The sequence below is a fragment of the Protopterus annectens genome, chromosome 2.part1 (genome assembly GCF_019279795.1).
Source record: "Protopterus annectens isolate FY-2018-M chromosome 2.part1, PAN1.0, whole genome shotgun sequence".
NCBI lineage: Eukaryota > Metazoa > Chordata > Ceratodontiformes > Protopteridae > Protopterus > Protopterus annectens.
Window position 1 is genome coordinate 1,957,645,109 of NC_056729.1, and position 18,989 is coordinate 1,957,664,097.

At 43.0% G+C, this 18,989-nt stretch overlaps 1 protein-coding gene across 3 annotated transcripts in view; it reads left to right on the plus strand.

Moving 5' to 3' along the window:
• DST (dystonin) overlaps positions 1 to 18,989 on the plus strand; it is a 4,096,730-nt gene that overhangs the window by 2,508,876 nt on the left and 1,568,865 nt on the right. For all 3 annotated transcript variants that reach the window (XM_044063350.1, XM_044063347.1, XM_044063348.1), the window contains one exon: positions 163 to 251. In XM_044063350.1, the coding sequence (XP_043919285.1) occupies positions 163 to 251 (89 nt within the window). The remainder of the gene's footprint in view (positions 1 to 162; positions 252 to 18,989) is intronic.

The window sequence follows — 18,989 nt, forward strand, 5'->3', positions numbered from 1 at the left end:
TGCTAAGGTCAGGATCAAACCATGTACCTTGTGTCTGTGAGGTGAAGGCTTTAACCATTATGACAGTTCTCTACCCTGTGTCAATTTTATTGCACGTTGCATAGCACATTTGAAGAATGTTTACTGTACTTCTAAGTGTGCACTTCCATCAATGTTTTACAGCTGTCCAGTGAGGAAATATCAGCTAAGAAGGAACAGATATCCGAAGCTGTGCAAGCTCTGCAGATCTTGTTGGCTAAGCATGGTGACAAGTAAGTCCTTTTATTTCTTTTTAAAATTAATCATAAATCAAGTGGTATTATTAATGTGACAAAGCATTAAATGTTCTTTCTAACCTGGTGCTGTTTTGTTTTCATAAAAATATGTATTACCAGATAATCACATATGCATCCTACATATTGCATTTTTGCAAAACAGCTTTAAAACTTACTGATTTAGAAACAAGCCAACTTGACAAAGCACTGGTGTCCACAGGCAATCTAATGATAATGCTAAGTAATCCTAAGGAGAGTTTGAAGGCACCCTTGTTGAGACTAGGTTCCTTAATGAAGGTGTCAGGCTTATAGAGTAATACAGGTAAGTCAATGATTGCACCAGTAAAGAATTCAATCATTGTTCCAGAAAAGAATGCGGATAACACAGCATAGGTTGGAAAATCGGGCTTAAGATGGAAGGATAGGGAACTGGTACATTTTGGGGTAGGTATTACAGCAAAGCTGGGAGAAATTTGTGAAAGGAATGTGTGAATGTTATATGAGGCAATAAGGAAAGAAATATGCAAGGGAGATCGTCTACAGCTAAACCTTCTGACCAGGGACTTCTGCATTTAGAATGATATTACTTCCTAGAATACTAGATAGGTTTTGTAAAATACTTTAGGCCCTACAAGACAGCTCAGGTAGATGGAGAAGTTTATATGGAAATTTGCATGATTGGAACTTTGGCCAAGATGGGATAGAGTTAAGTACAGGTGAGGAACTGAAAGGGCCAAATACAGGCCGAAAATGGCAAGAGATGCCTGCTTGAGTCAATGCACAGATGCTTCTTGTATTTCACCCGTATGACATTTCAGTTTTTGAGAATAAATTTGAACAGTTGTGAGCATCTGCAGTTAAGCTGGACTCAATTGACTTAACTTTTGGAAAGTCACTTCTTCTTCTTCCGGCTTTTTCTTGGTTAGGGGTCGCCACAGCGGATCACCTGTCTGCTCATGACTGGCAGTTGAATTTTATAGCGTCGAGTTGCCAGCCCGGCACCCAACCTTCCATAGAAGGCACACACACACTCACACCTAGGGCCAATTTAGAGTGTCCAATCCACCTACAGCATGTCTTTGGGATGTGGGAGGAAACCGGAGCACCCGGAGGAAACCCACGCAACCACAAGGAGGATATGTAGACTCCACACAGAAGGCACCCCAGCCGAGAATCGAACCGGAGAACCTCATGCTGTGAGGCGGCAACGCTAACCGCTGCACCACCGTGGCCGCCCCAACTTTTGGAAAGTCACAGTATATTTGATTTTGTTCCTGAGTGTTGTGAGATGCAGCATTCAGTGCTGAATTCCAGTATTTCAAATTGCTTTAAATTTGCAAATCGTTACAACATAGTAGTAAGGCTTTTTTTTTGTTGCTGACTTTTTCGTGACCTACCACTTTTAGTACTATGAGCTTCTGTTTGTCACCTTGTAGAGCCATTGAGTTGATCTGCTCACAATCATAGACTTGCATTACCTACATTCTAAAGTCTGACTTAATCTGTTGTACTAGACTTTATCTTTTATTTAGAAGAGTCACAGCATTTTGTTTTAGCACAGCATTGGTCAGGTATCCATTTATTGGGCCTGTGTGCCTCGATTTCTGGTTCCAGTTTTAACCTGACATCTGTTTAAGGTTATTTAATGGATTTATCTCCTGGAATGTTGGTGGTACCAGATAACAGTTTAATTGTCCGTCTTTATTAACCCATCAGTGTTCCAGCTTCTTCTCTATCACCCTGTGTTCCAGCTTCTTCTCTATCACCCTGTGTTCCAGCTTCTTCTCTATCATCCTGTGTTCCAGCTTCTTCTCTATCACCCTGTGTTCCAGCTTCTTCTCTATAATCCTGTGTTCCAGCTTCTTCTCTATCACCCTGTGTTCCAGCTTCTTCTCTATCAACCTGTGTTCCAGCTTCTTCTCTATCAACCTGTGTTCCAGCTTCTTCTCTATCACCCTGTGTTCCAGCTTCTTCTCTATCACCCTGTGTTCCAGCTTCTTCTCTATCACCCTGTGTTCCAGCTTCTTCTCTATCACCCTGTGTTACAGCTTCTTCTCTATCACCCTATGTTCCAGCTTCTTCTCTATCAACCTGTGTTCCAGCTTCTTCTCTATCACCCTGTGTTCCAGCTTCTCCTCAATCACCCTGTGTTCCAGCTTCTTCTCTATTATCCTGTGTTCCAGCTTCTTCTCTATCACCCTGTGTTCTTCCCTGTCCTTCCTGCTTTCGTCAGTCTCACATTCTTCAAGACCTGCTGTACTTCATCTCACACATATTGTACAGCATATGTAAATATTGTAAATAATGTAAATTCTTGTTGCTCATTTGACAAACTGTCTTCAGTCAACTACAACAATGAGCCTACATATAGCACATTTACATTACAGATCGTTACTGCCCAGTGCATTAAAAGAACTGCTTAAACTAGTAACGACCATCTTAGCATCAGTCTACCTTATGAATACCTCATAAAGCACCTGGAACAATCAAAATCCCATCTCACTGCTCATAAATAGCTTCTTCTCAGGTATCTGTCTCAATCTTCATAAACTGATCAGTGATAGAGCAATACATAGCTAAAATTTGGAAGCAAGTCTGCATTACAGTTATTCATAAAACAGAAGCACCAGATGAAAAATCAAAAATTCAGACCCATTCTTATATGTTCTCCCATATCAAAAATCTTAGAAAAAATATGTATACACAAACAGTTTATTAGTCATTTAATTAAAATAACCTACTCACCCCACTCAGCATGGCTTCTGCTCACGATGTAGCAGAGAAATAGCTCTACTTGCCTTCCAATATACAATAAACCAATGTTAAATAAAAATAAATAAATTACTGTTGTCCCATTGGAGGATGAGATCGGTAGTGAGCTTCTAGTGTCATAAGAGGTGATGGAAATGGCATTTGACTACTGTTGCTGATGCCCTGCTAGAGAATGGGACCCACAATAGTTCAGTTACCAGTGCAGTTGCCCAGACTGACAATGGGAGCCATACTGAGCTACAACTGGTTTTATGGAATTGATGTCACATGATCTAGCAGATTAATAGATTCTGTATAAAAAAAAACAAAGGCAAGTTCGTATCATCACCATTTTCCAGACCTATCCAAAGGTTTTGACAGTGTCACATCAGCTACTCCTGAAGCATTTAACTGCATTCGGTATGAATAAAAATACTCTACATTGAATAAGTAGTTACTTACAAGACAAATCACTGTTTGTAAGATGGCAAAATACATACTCCTCCTTTTCAAGCTGTTGTCAGTACATGCTGGGCCAAGGTCTTGTCTTTCACATGAAAAAATGCCTTGATAAACATACATATCTTAAAAGGAGAAGCAAATCCTTGTACATTAAAAACAAATGCTTGACAAAAAAATTCCCATACATCATCCAGAACATTCTACCTTACCCTGTAAGAAGAGAAGTTGAGTAGGACTGCATTTTTTTTCAGCCAGTGAATGGGACAGCCATCTTCAGTGCCCTGTTCCAACAAAATATGGGAATTGCACTGAAGAAGCCAAAACTCCAGTAAGTGGGACAGAATGCAAATCAAAGCAGCTACCAGGGCATCATTTTCCCTTAGAACACAGATCACTAGGAAAATGCCTCATTTGCTGGCCCATCCCCAGACATGTCATGACTTACATTTGCACTGATGATGTCAAAGTCCTTTGCTTGTTCTGATAATGAGACGTCCTTCTGTTCTCGCTCAACAAGCGAGTTTCCAGCTCCAAAGTGTTTCCAGAGTTGGCAAGGCTAGAGTACAGTCCTTTTGCTGAAAAATTGTGAAAACTATGGTGCTGGACCATGACAACTGAGCACCTCAGGATTGCATTAGGGAAAGGAGGAAATAAAAATATTTCTCATATGAGGAATACAGACCACTAGTCCAAGGAAGAGCAGCAAGAAGCTAAGATCAGAAATGGATTATTCCGTAAACACCAAATCGTCCATCTACAGCAGAACCTGTATACAAATAAAGGCCAACAGGACTGTTCACTGCCACTACCACAGTAGGCCAACAGAATATGTAATTGAACAGTCTCCTTGATGCAATCTACAAGACAGAGTTGCCAGAGCTCAGAACAGTTTACAGTTGGAAAGCATGGCATTGGACTTGTCCAGTAACCAACTCTATACAAGGAACATGCTACATCCAAAGCAAAGTTTTTTTGACAGACTATGAGGACTACAGTAAACATGAGCACAAGTTATTGCCAAACCTACAGTTTTTATATCATGATATACAAAAAAGCACTCTTGCTTACAGACAAAAAAATAGTAGGACTGTGCATAAAGACTTGGAGTCACAAGGAGTAAATTCCCACAATAGAACAGGGCTGAACTCTATTAAATACAGAACAGGGTGGGATGTAGCCCCCTCCTAGATGTCTTTGAGACCTGGAGCAGACAGTAATTGAATGCCCTTCCAATTTCCTGTGCCCAGTCTCTACTACCAATTTGGCAAACAGAGCTAGGAATGCCACCAGCTTTTCCAGTGTCACTGGGGATGCAGTGGGAAAAACTTGAGCAATTCTAAAATTACTTCTTTTTGAGGATGTATAGAATTTATGTAGGGCAGCTGCGGTGGTGCAGCGGTTAGCGTTGCCACCTCACAGCAAGAGGTTCTCCGGTTCGATCCTCGGCTGGGGTGCCTTCTGTGTGGAGTCTGCATGTCCTCCCTGTGGTCGCGTGGGTTTCCTGCGGGTGCTCTGATTTCCTCCCACATCCAAAAGACATGCTCTAGGTGGATTGGACACTCTAAATTGGCCCTAGGCATGAGTGTGTACGTGTGTGTGCCTTCTGTGGAAGGTTGGATGCCGGGCTGGTAACTCAACACTGCAAAAACTTCACTGCCAATCATGAGCGGACAGGTGATCCGCTGTGGCGACCCCTAACTGGGAAAAGCCGAAAGAAGAAGAAGAAGAAAGAAGATAGAATATATTCAATTCCAAATATATATATATATATATATATATATATATATATATATAAATATATATGGGTATATAAAGAAAAGTCCTATTTGATCATGCTTGTCTCACAAACACCAGAGCAGTATTGCTTCTTACCATTCTTTATAGTTTATTTCTTCTAATTAACCTACAAAAAGCCTAAATTCATAAGCTACAGTAAATCGACAATATGGTACACAAATTTGTACTTAGTTGTACAAACAGAACACACCATTGTCTGACTCTAAACAAAGTAAACAGGTTTGATCTTCAGAAAAACCTTATATACACCACTCGGAATTATTCACAATAAAATAGAAGAACACCTGTTGTCTGTAGTCACATCACACAGTCACACTGGTGACTCCTGATGTTCAGTATTTGTATCTAAAGTTTGGAACTCTGTACCGTTAGAAATTAGAGCCAAGGATAACATTTTATCATTTACCAAGTAATTAAAGAATTATTTAATAAACAGCAAGAGGTGTCCTTGTATAGAAGATTAAAGTTCAACCTCCAAAAAAATCCCTTAACCTCTCTACCTTCCTCTCCTCCTCGTGTCACGCTTTTCATATTAACGTATGCTCTGTGTAAATCAGCTCTGCTTTTATTCCTTCCATTCTGTATTCTCACCTTCTGCTATTGCCACTGCGTTGTTAGTTTCTGTCACCATTAACATACTTTATTTCATACTTCTAACACATACTGTTTCAACGGTATTAAATGTGCATGTATGTAAACATACTTGGCAGAATTCTTCGGTTTCTGACTGTAGCGTTTAGATGACACTGTAACCCTAATTTGATCAATAACTATAGTTATAGCTGAATCCTATCATTTTATAATTTATACTGAAAAAGACTTCTCATTTGTATTCTACTGTTTATGTAATTTTACTTATATTCTACAGTTTTACTTTTAATATTTTCTGCTCTCTCACCGGCTGACCATCAGCTTCTCCTGGAGATCCTCTCCATGATCCCCAAGTCTATAAGTGTGATATGCCTCCTCATGCAGGCATGAGGTCTAAATCTCAAAATGCACTTACTTGAGGCACTCCTTAAAATGGAGAACATCGATATCTGTACAGTGACTGAGACCTGGTTCAAGGCACCAGAGAACACCCTTGCACTACCAGGCTATAACTCATACCACACTTTAAGGCCATGGAACCTGGACTGGAACACCAAAGGTGGAGGCATGTCCATATTCATTAAGGATATCCACACCTCCAGGCTAGTTGCTCAGCATAATGCATCCATGGTTATCGAAGTGCAACTAACTCTGGGCAAAACTGCAATCCAAATTGTAGCTTGCTACAGATCCCCCAGGATTCCCACTCCTCTTTTCTTGATGTACTGGAAAATATTAGGGTTCAATCAAACACCCTAATAATGGGTGATTTCAACTACCCCACTATTAACTGGGAAAACTACTCATGTACCAACTCCTTCACTCAACGCTTTCTGGAATTCATAAACTCCAGTGCCCTGGATCAACTTATTCACACCCCCACCAGGGGCAACAATATCCTAGATGTAGTCATTACTAACATGAGTGACTGGGGATCTATCTTACTACGTCGACAAGTCAGAACGCCGACAGCGAGAACACCGACGCCAGAAGATCGAAAACGGAGAAGACCGACGGATCAAAACCCCAACGCTGAGAACATCGACATGGGAAAAGGCTGTGTATGTATGCGGTAGTGACGGACGTTAGGGTGCGAGTAAGGTAAGTGTGCGACTGTGATAGTTTGTGGGTTAGGGGCGGGTTAAGTGAGTTAGGGTTAGGGCGCGGGCTAGGTAAGTGTGCGACTGTGATAGTTTGTGGGTTAGGGGCGGGTTAAGTGAGTTAGGGTTAGAGCGGGCTAGGTAAGTGTCGACTGTGATAGTTTGTGGGTTAGGGCGGGTTAAGTGAGTTAGGGTTAGGCGGGCTAGGTAAGTGTGCGACTGTGATAGTTTGTGGGTTAGGGCGGGTTAAGTGAGTTAGGGTTAGGCGGGTTAGGTGAGTGTGCGATAGTGGCGGACCTTAGGGTTAGGGTTTGGGTTAAGGTTGTAGGTAGTTGTGTATGTGAGGTTTAGTGTTGGTTTGTAAGGATTTTGGTGTGCTTGTGTTGTGTGTGTGCTTTTTGGACCGGGGATTTGTTTTGTTTGTTGCTTGTCGGGATTATGGTGTGTCGGGCATGTGAGGTTTCGTGTTTGTGAAATGTCGGTTATGTGGTGTCGGTGATTTTGTTGTCGGCGTTTTGACTTGTCGACGTAGTAAGATAGATCCGTGACTGGTGTTCCACACCTGAAGTCAATGTCTCATTGGTCCGATCCAACCATAAGCTAATCACCCTAGATATCCACATCCTGCCCCCACCCCCCATTAAGGAAACCATGGTAAAACATTTCACCAAAGCCAACTTCATGCTTCTTAAGACAGAAGTGGTGAACTTCGTGACACTCATGCAGATGGACAATACAGTTACAACTACTGAATCCTACACAATTGCACTGTATAAGCACTTACACGAGTGCATGGATCGTGCTATCCCAAACAGAACCAAGACACTATCCTCCAAAAAAGGAAGCCAATCTGGTGGTCCCCTGCCATAAACAAACTGTACAACAGAAGGAAGAAACTGTTGCAAAAAAGAGTAAAATGCCATGAGTGGAGGAGCTCCCTGGTCAGCCTCAGTAAGAAGCTGCGATCCCTGATAAAATTCTCCAAAGCTAGTTATGAAAACAAAATCACCACTAATTCTAAAGACAACCATAAAGCATTCTGTAGCTATGTCAAGAATCTCAATGGCAACACTCAGATCTGCTCTGAGTTACAGTACAATGGCACTAAATATACAGACCCAACTGATATTGCCAACTTCCTGGCAGATAGGTCCAGTGCTGACTTTACCACCCTCTCAGCCCCTAAAGGGCCCATCTCTATACCGGAAGAATGCAAAGTTCCTGTAATCACGGCTGCACAGGTAAAAACCACACTCTCCAAAGCCAAGAACACAGCATCCATGGGACCAGACAACATCCCAGGCTGCGTTCTACATGAACTACAGAACAAACTGGCACCCCACCTAAGTACCATGTTCAATCATAGCCTTACCTCAGGCTTTGTGCCCGTTGAATAGCGCACAGCTACAGTTATCCCACTCCACAAGGGGGGAGCCACCACGGACCCCAGGAACTACCGCCCCATTAGCCTGACGAGCCTGGTCTGCAAGGCCATGGAACATATCATCATAGGTTCATAGGTTCATAGGTAGGTACTAGGCTATTGGCCCTAGGGCCTATATAAGCCTAGCCACAGGTACCCTGGCTTTCGCCACCCAAGAAAATTATTTTCCTTTGCCACTGTCGAGCAGAGCCATAGAAGTGATCCCCGGGGTGAATTTCCTATCTCCCATCCAATCATCAAGATTTTTCTTGAACAGTGCTAATGAGGAGCTTTGTTTGATATAGATAGGTAGTTTGTTCCAAAGTATGGGAAGTCTCTAGGACAGGAATCTATCCCTCCAGCATGTTCTGTTTATTGTGGTGACGAGGTTTAGGTCCCTAGAGCATGTAGCTCGTAGGGATTGGGATTTCTTTAAGTGGAGCATGTCTAAAAGCTCTGGGTTTGACATAGCTTTGTGTGTTAGGCAGAGATCGCCTCTGAGTAGGCGATATGCAACGGAGTAAAGTTGCATTTTTTTGAGATGGTCTGCATAGGGCATCTCTTTGAGGCCAGTAATCCTCTTTGTGAGGTATTTCTGCAGCCTTTCCAGTTGTTCTAGATGTCTTGTGAAGTACATATCAAAAGGGGCATTGTACTCTATAATGGGTCTAATGAGTGATGAGTAGAGGGGAACAATGGCCTCTTTTTTCCTGGATGAGAAACCTTTTGTGATGAGGTGTGCCACATAGAAGGATTTCCTGACTACTGTGGCGATGTGATTATCAAAGGAGGGACTACTGTCCACCTGTGTCCCAAGGTCTCTTATCACACTTTCAGTGTTAAGTAGATTGCCACCTATGTGGAAGTGCATGGGCACTGAGTTTTTACCAAAAGGAATGACAATGCACTTTTTGGCATTGAGCTTGAGGCCATGGCTTTGACACCAGGCATCTGTCTCAGCAAGGCCCTTTTGTAGGATGTCCACATTTTTTGGAGTTTTGATTATGGCTCCTAGTTTGCAGTCATCTGCGAACTTCGTTAGCCAAAGACCTTCTGTGTTGGCCTGTACTTCAGAGAAGTAGATACCAAACAGGAGAGGACCCAGTACTGAACCCTGTGGTACTCCACTTGTCACTGGTCTGAAGCTGGATTTGAAGTCTGCTACTTTCACAGTGTGGGTTCTGTCAGTGAGCCAGTTGGCAACCCATCTTGTGACATAGGGATTTATACCTAGTTTAGTGAGTTTATCTATAATTCCAGAGTGGGTTATGGTGTCTAAAGCCTTGGCGAGATCTAGATAGGCTGTGTGAACCACCTTACCCTCATTTACAGCTTTGGTGACTTCTTCAAAAAAGTCTATCAGGTTTAGGAGACATGATCTGCCTTTTACAAACCCGAACTGGGTGGGATCCTGAGTTTGGAGATTACCAATGTCATTGTAAATAAGTTCCATAATGATACGCTCCATAGCCTTGCAGATCAGGCACGTTAGGCTAATGGGGCGGTAGTTTCCGGAGTCTGTGGTGGCTGCCCCTTTGTGGAGTGGGATAACTGTCGCTGTGCACCATTCAGTGGGCACATAGCCTGAGGTGATGCTATGATTAAACATGGTACTTAGGTGGGGTGCCAGTTTGTTCTGTAGTTCATGTAGAACACAGCCTGAGATGTCGTCAGGTCCCATGGATGCTGTGTTCTTGGCTTTGGATAGTGTGTTTTTTACCTGTGCAGCCGTGATTACAGGAACTTTGCATTCTTCTGGTATAGAGATGGGCCCTTTAGGGGATGACAGAGGGGTAAAGTTAGCAATGAACCTATCTGCCTGGATATATCAGGCAATATCCATTGGTTCTGTATATTTAGTGCCATTGTGCTGTAACTCAGAGCAGATCTGAGTGTTGCCATTGAGATTCTTGACATAGCTATAGAATGCTTTGTGGTTGTCTTTAGAGTCAGTGGCGATTTTGTTTTCATAACTAGCTTTGGAGGATTTTATGAGGGATCTCAGCTTCTTACTGAAGCTGACCAGGGAGTTTCTCCAATCATGGGATTTTACTCTTTTTTGCAACAGTTTCTTTCTTCTGTTGTAGAGTTTGTTTATGGCAGGGGACCACCAGATTGGCTTCCTTTTTTTGGAGGATAGCATCTTGGTTCTGTTAGGGATTGCACGATCCATGCACTCATGTAAGTGCTTATAAAGTGCATTTGTGTAGGATTCAGCAGTCATACCTCTATTGTCCGTCAGCATGGCTGTTGTGAAGTTTACCACTTCTGTCTTAAGAAGTGTGAAGTTGGCTTTGGAGAATTTTTTACTGTGGTTTCCCTAATGGGGGGTGGGGGTGGGATGTGGATGTCTAGGGTGATTAGCTTATGGTCGGATCTGACCAACGAGGAATTGACCTCTGGTGTGGAGCACCAGTTGTCCATGTTGGTAATAACCAGGTCTAGGATATTGCTGCCCCTGGTGGGGGTATGGATAAGTTGATCCATGGCATTGGAATTTATGAATTCCAGAAAACGTTGAGCACAAGAGTTGGTACATGAATAGTTTTCCCAGTTAATGGTAGGGTAGTTGAAATCGCCCATTATTAGGGTGTTAGGTTGTACCCTAATATTGTCCAGTGCATTAAGAAATGAGGAGTGGGAATCCTGGGGCATGGTGGGGGATCTGTAGCAAACTACAATTTGGATTGCGGTCTTGCCCAGAGTTAGTTGCACTTGGATAATCTCGGATGCATTATGCTGAGCAACTAGCCTGGAGGTGTGGATATCCTTAATGAATATGGACACGCCTCCGCCTTTAGTGTTTCGGACCAGGTTAGGTGGCCGAAAGGTGTGGTATGAATTATAGCCTGGTAATGCAGGGGTACTCTCTGAAGCCTTGAACCAGGTCTCTGTCACTGCACAGATGTCGATGTTCTCCATTTTAAGGAGTGCCTCAAGAGAGTGCATTTTGAGGTTTAGACTTCTAGCACTGAGTAGCAATACCCTCAGATTCTTCTTGCCTGTACCTGTTAGGGTGGTGAATTTGTCATTTGAACCTTGCCTTAAAAAGGCACTATAGGGGTGGCTAGAGCCTTAGCCAGTATCCGGAATCCCAGGGGAGACAGGTGCAGGCCATCTCTGGCAAAGCATCGTGGCTTGTCGATCATGTCATCCCAGGCAGACAGATACTGGATCCCCTTAGAATGACACCAGAAGCTTAGCCAATTGTTGAAGTCATTCATTTTTTCCTTGTATTGTGGTACATGGAACTTATAAACAAAGACATTGGTAATCTCCAAAGTCTGGACCCCACCCAGTTCAGGTTTGTAAAAGGCGAAGCAGTCACCAAAGCTGTAGACGAGGGTAAGATGGTTCACACAGCCTATCTAGATCTCGCCAAGGCTTTTGACACCATTCCCCACTCTGGAATTATAGATAAACTCACTAAACTAGGTATAAATCTCTATGTCACAAGATGGGTTGCCAACTGGCTCACTGATAGAACCCACACTGTGAAAGTAGCAAACTCCAAATCCGACTTCAGACCAGTGACAAGTGGAGTACCACAGGGTTCAGTCCTAGGTCCTCTCCTGTTTGGTATCTACTTCTCTGAAGTACAGGCTAACACAGAAGGTCTTTGGCTAATGAAGTTCACAGATGACTGCAAACTAGGAGCCATAATCAAAACTCCTAATGATGTGGACATCCTACAAAAGGGCCTCACTGAGACAGATGCCTGGTGTCAAAGCCATGGCCTCAAGCTGAATTCCAAAAAGTGCATTGTCATCCCCTTTGGTAAAAACTCTGTACCCATGAACTACAACATAGGCGGTAGTATACTTAACACCGAAAGTATGATAAGAGACCTTGGGACACTGGTGGACAGTAGTCTTTCCTTTGATAATCACATCACCACAGTAGTCAGGAAATCCTTCTACGTGGCACACCTCATCACAAAACGTTTCTCATCCAGAAAAAAAGAGGTCATTGTTCCCCTCTACTCATCGCTCATTAGACCCATTATAGAGTACAACTCCCCTTTTGGTATGTACCTCACAAGACATCTACAGCAACTGGAAAGGCCGCAGAAATATCTCACAAAGAGGATTACCGGCCTCAAACAGATGCCCTATGCAGGCCATCTCAAAAAACTCCAGCTTTACTCCGTCGCATATCGCCTACTCAGAGGTGATCACTGCCTAACATACAAAGGTATGTCAAACCCAGAGCTGTTGGGCATGCTCCACTTAAAGAAATCCCAATCCTTCCAAGTTGCATGCTCTAGGGACCTAAACCTTGTCACCACAATAAACAGAACATGCTGGAGGGATAGATTCCTGTCCCAGAGACTTCCCATACTCTGGAATAAACTACCTATCTATATCAAACAAAGTTCCTCATTAGCACTGTTCAAGAAAAATCTTGATGATTGGATGGGAAATAGGAACTTCACCCCGGGGATCACTTCTGTGGCTCTGCTCGACAGTGGCACAGGAAAATACATTTCTTGGGTGGCAAAAGCCAGGGTACCTTTGTGGCTGGGCTTGTATAGGCCCTAGGGCCGATAGCCCAGTACCTATCTATGAACCTATGACCTACTCTGATCCCTACTCAGGCCTGGTGATAAGGTTGAGGTATATCGGGGCAGTGTGATATAGCTTCTGGACAGGATTTCTTTTATGTGTCATTCTCCTACCCCTCGTGCACCCGTGCTGTCAAGAGATGGCGTACAATGACCTTCCTGCAAGTCCTCAACCTCTGCCAGAAATCAACCACAAGCTGTGCCTAAATGCACACCCACCAACCCAGCACAGGCCCACCCGTCATTCCTTTCTCAGCATCTCAGACACCCAAGCTGCTAACCAAACCTGGGTTGTCTGGCCCATACTCAGTGCCTTATCCCTCTGCACCGCAGTACTGGCACAATATTTATTACTTGTTCTTTTGTATCTGTGTATCGCACCATTGTTCTAAGTATCGGAGCTTTTCTCCTTGGGGCACCATTGAAAAGTAGACTTGACTTTCATTCAGTCAAGGTATTCTGGTTCACAAAATAAATAAATACATAAATATATACAGACTATACAGCGTATACCCAACTTAGTAACAGCAAAATAGTCTTGTAATACGCTGAAAAAGTATCACAGCTCACACGGACAGATATATCTTTTTAATTTTTTAAAAACATAAAAAAAGAACCACATAGGTTAAGCGCTTTCATCTACCACATGTAGACTTCATCATAACACCATTGTGGTAGTCAATTCTATTTAAAATTGTTAATTACCCAATGAGAATGGGCAATCAATTAAGACACTTGCATTACATATTCATAACCTAATGAATATTCATTCTGTTGCTTCCATGCCTACTCACATTAAACTAAATATGTTTGTATACTATGAACCTTACATTAAAATACTTGAATACTTCAACCATCAAGAAAATTCCTAACAGTTCCTGTACCCATCTTATTAAAAAAGACATAAGTATGTGAGTGAAGAACAAAAAATATGTGTGCTTGCATTTACAAAAAAATGTATATATACATATATATATATATATATATATATATATACACTACAATGACACAACCAATTAATACATAGATGTATGAATGCATTAATATCTAGGAATTACTCAAGAGGCTGGAATTTAACTGCCTATTCACTGTCTGGCTTCTAGTAATGGTTTAGTAGGAATATGATCATTTAACCCAGGGGCCTTAGCTGCATTTAACCAAAGCTGCCATTTGACTTCTTTTTCCCCTAAAATAGCCTTGCTATTCCCTCACCTAGAGTTTGGTTTAACATGTTCCAAGATCCCAAATTTGAATCAATGACCTTCAGTATTCATCTCAATGTGTCTATATAATGCATTATTACGATCCGTCCTCCTAATGCAATAATTGTGGTCATAAATCCTATTCCTAAGTTGTCTGTCTGTCTTCCCCACATAAAAACTCGGACAGGTACCACATTTGGCCAGGTATATTATATGCTGAGAACAACAGACAACAGGAAGACAGACAGACAACTTAGGAATAGGATTTATGACCACAACTACTTTGCCTTTACTGCCCAGGATTCTGTACCATACAATAGTACTGGTTGCACAACTTATTTTTCAGATTCTTTGGAACTCTTCTGTCATATACTACCCCACATCCCCGCTGATTCCAATTTTGACCTCTTAATTCAGATTTCCCTTCTCCTCAACCACTCCAGTGTAAACAGCAGTGGGTCAGAGCTCAACCCTGATGTACAGTCATTCCCACTGGGAATCCCTCTGTGAGACCAAACACAGTTCGTACTTGGGTCATTGAGTCCTTGTAAATAGCCTGCACTAATTCTACCAATGTTTCTGGGACTTCAGACCACTATAGGACTGCCCAAATCAGTTTTCTTGAGTCCTTGTCATAGGCTTTATTCAAGTCTAGAAATGCCCAGTTGGACTCTTTCTTCATTTCTAGCTTCTTCTCAAGTATATGTCTCACTGCAAATGTCTGCTCAGTTGTGCCGCAATTTGAGCTGAATCCACACTGCTCACCTTCCATTTTACTTTCTGTTACTCTTTGTATTTGTTTGTCAGTTACCTTCTCCTGAACTTTCTTGTGGTGTCAGAGGAGTTTATTACCGCTGTACTGCCCACAGTTGTGAATGCCACCTTTGTTCTTGAATACTGGCACTAGTATGCTTATACCCCAGTCATCTGGAATATGCCTTTCTCTCCATACTCCTGTGAGTACCCTCAGGAGTGATTTCTCCCCAACTCACCAAAAATCTTTATCATATCTGCTGTGACCTCATCTGAGCCTGCTGCATTTTCCTTAGTGCTGTTCTTAGGCTCCTCATCTTCTCTCAACATGCATTTTCCTTAGTGCTGTTCTTAGGCTCCTCCTCTTCTCTCAACATGCATTTTCCTTAGTGCTGTTCTTAGGCTCCTCCTCTTCTCTCAACATGCATTTTCCTTATTGCTGTTCTTAGGCTCCTCCTCTTCTCTCAACATGCATTTTCCTTAGTGCTGTTCTTAGGCTCCTTCTCTTCTCTCAACATGCATTTTCCTTAGTGCTGTTCTTAGGCTCCTCCTCTTCTCTCAACATGCATTTTCCTTAGTGCTGTTCTTAGGCTCCTCCTCTTCTCTCAACATGCATTTTCCTTATTGCTGTTCTTAGGCTCCTCCTCTTCTCTCAACATGCATTTTCCTTAGTGCGGTTCTTAGACTCCTCCTCTTCTCTCAACATAGGCTGTGTCTGGGGCAGTACAGCTTCTGGGCCATTTTCTTCATTCAGAAGCTGCTGGAAGTGCTCCTGCCATCTGCCTGTCCTGTGGACTGGTGAGCAGGTTGTTGCTGGCATTCCTTATGAAGGGTGTCTGATGACTATCTTCTTTATCTTTCTGTCTTTGCCTTGCCTGAGAGAGTTTCTTTCTGCCATCTACTGAGTCCCTTTCAAGAAGCTAGTAGAGTGCCACTGATGCCTTGTTCTTTGCTATTGCAACTGCTTTCTTAGTATCTTTGTTAGCCAACTGGTATTCCATCTTAGCCTGGTTTGCGTTTTCTGTCTCACACCTTTTCCTAACTACTTCTTTCTTTTAATGGCTTCCCGGACATCTGCATTCACAACCAGCTTTCCTTATGTACCTGATTTTCATACCACCCAGCTCAGCTGCATGTCTGTTCTGTAGTTTTCACACATGCTGTTTTGAGGTCCTGCTATTCTTCTTCCTCTTCAACTCCAGCTATTTCCTCTTCTTCTTGAGGTGCTAAATCCTTGAATACTGGCACTAGTATGCTTATACCCCAGTCATCTGGAATATGCCTTTCTCTCCATACTCCTGTGAGTACCATCAGGAGTGACTTCTCCCCAACTCACCCAAAATCTTTATCATATCTGCTGTGACCTCATCTGAGCCTTGAACTTTTGTGCTTTCTCTCCATTCAACTTCTATGTCTTCAGCCTGGTTTCATAGGTTCATAGCTTCATAGGTGTGCACTAGGCTAATGGCCCTGGGGCCTTTACAAGCCTAGTCCATAGCATTACCCTGGCATCGTGCCACCTGACCTTAGTTCCCAGTGCCTCTGTCGAGTAGAGCCACTGGAGTTACCCCCGGGGTGAATTTTCTATTTCTCATCCACTCATCGAGATTTCTCTTGAAGAGGCTCAGCGAGGTGCTCTGCTTGACATGTATGGGAAGTCTATTCCATAGCATGGGCAATCTCTGAGTTATGAACCTGTCCCTCCAGCACATTCTGTTGATTGTGGTAATGATGCTGAGATCTCTGGAGCATATGATGCGGAAGGACTGGGATTTCTTTAGATGTAGCATTTCTAACAGAGCTGCGTCAAACATGGCTTTGTAAGTCAAGCAGAGATCACCTCTAAGTTGGCAATATGAGACAGAGAATAGTTGTAGTTTTTTTGAGTCTGTCCATATATGAGAAATATTTAAGGCCTAGGATCCTCTTTGTGAGGTACTTTTGTTGCAGGTGTCTAGTGAGGTTCATGCAAAATGGGGCATTGTACTTGATGACTGGCCTAATGAGGGAAGAGTAGAGGGAGACAATTACTTCTTTCTTCCTGGATGCAAAACCCTTAGCAATGAGATGTGCCACGTAGAAGGACTTTCTGACCACAGTGGCAATGTGGTGATCAAAAGAGAGGTTGCTGTTAACCTGTGTTCCCAGATTTCTTATAAAGCTTCCTGTGTTCAGTGGACTACCAACGATGTGGTAATTCATGGGAACCAGGTTTTTCCCAAAGGGGATGACGACACGTTTTTTGGCATTGAGCTTAAGGCCATGGTTCTGACATCAGTCGTTGGTCTCAGTGAGACCATTCTGTAGAATGTCAACATCACTTGCGGAGTTAATAATACCTCCAACCTTGCAATCGTCTGCAAACTTTGTCAGCCAGAGTCCCTTCGTGTTGGTCTGGACTTCAGAGAAGTAGATACCAAACAGGTGAAGACCAAGGACTGAACCCTGTGGGACTTCACTCATGAGTAGGCAGGAGTCTGACTTGGAGTCAGCTACTTTCAAACTGTGGGTTCTATTTGTGAGCCAGTTTGGAACCCAACTAGTTATATAGGAGTTGATACCTAGCTTAGTGAGTTTTTCTGTGATTCCTGAGTGGGGAATGGTATCAAAGGCCTTGGCCAGATCAAGGTAGGCTGTATGAACTACCTTGTCTTCATCCACAGCTCTGGTGACTGACTCAAAGAAGTTGACCAAGGCATGATCTACCTTTCACAAAACAAACTCTGTGGGATCCAGAGTTTGGAGCTTCCCTATATTCTTGTTTATTAGGTTCCTGGTAATGCGTTCCATAGCTTTGCATATCAGACTCGTCAGGCTAGTGGAGCGATAGTTCCCAGGGTCTGCAGTCGCTCCTCCTTTGTGGAGAGGGCTGACTGTAGCAGTGTGCCATTCAGTGGGGACAAAGCCTGAGGTGAGGTTGTGAATGAACAGGGCACACAGGTGAGGTGCCAGTTCACTCTGTAGTTCATGTAGAACACAGTCAGGGATATTGTCAGGTCCCATAGAAGCTGTATTCTTGGCCTTGGACAGTGCTGTTTTAACTTGCAGCAGTAATACTGGGTGCCTGGCAATCTACTGTTATTATGATTGGTCCTTTGGGGGGTAGAGGGGTCAAGCTGGCACTGAATCTGTTAGCCAGTATATTGGCAATATCTGTTGGCTTGGTATAGGAGGTATCATTGTGCAGTAGCTCACAGCATACCTGGGATATTGCTGTGGAGATTCTTTACATAACTATAGAAGGCCTTGTTGTTGTCTTTACTATCTGCTGCAATTCTGTTTTCAAAGCTAACTTTAGAGGGTTTGATGAGGGATCTCAACTTTTTGTTGAGGCTGTTAAGGGAGTTTTTCCAGTTTTGGGACTTCACCTTATTCTGCATCAGTTTCCTCCTTCTGTTGTAGAGTTTGTTTATGGCAGGGGACCACCAGATTGGCTTCCTTTTTTTAGAGGAGAGCATCTTGGTTCTATGGGGTATGACGAGATCCATGCACTTGTATATGTGTTTGTACAATGCATTGGTGTATGATTCAGCGGTCATGCAACTATTCTCCATTTGCATGGGTGCCGTGAAGTTAGCCACCTCTGTTTTTGGAGCCCAAAGTTAGCTTTGGAGATGTTTTTTATGGTGGTTACCTTTGCGGGGGGGGGGGGGGTAGATTTCCAAGGTGATTACTTTGTGGTCAGATCTAACCAGAGAGGAGTTCACTATTGGTGTAGAGCAATGGTCGCCCATGTTAGTAATGACCAGGTCAAGGATGTTGCTACCTCTAGTGTGGGTAAGAATGAGCTAGTCCAGGGCATTGGGATTAATGAATTCCAGGAAATGTTGGGCAATTGTATTGGTACATGAGTAGTTTTCCCAGTTAATGGACGGGTAGTTGAAGTCTCCCAGTATGAGAGTGTTAGGTTGGACATTAATATTTTCCAGGGTGCTTAAGAACGTGTAGTAAGAGTCTTGGGACATAGTTGGGGACCTGTAGCAGGCTCCGACCTGAATCGCTGTCTTATCCAATGTTAGCTGCACCTGAAGAATCTCTGATGCATTGTGTTGGGCTACCAGTGTGGAGGTGTGCACATCCTTTATGAATATG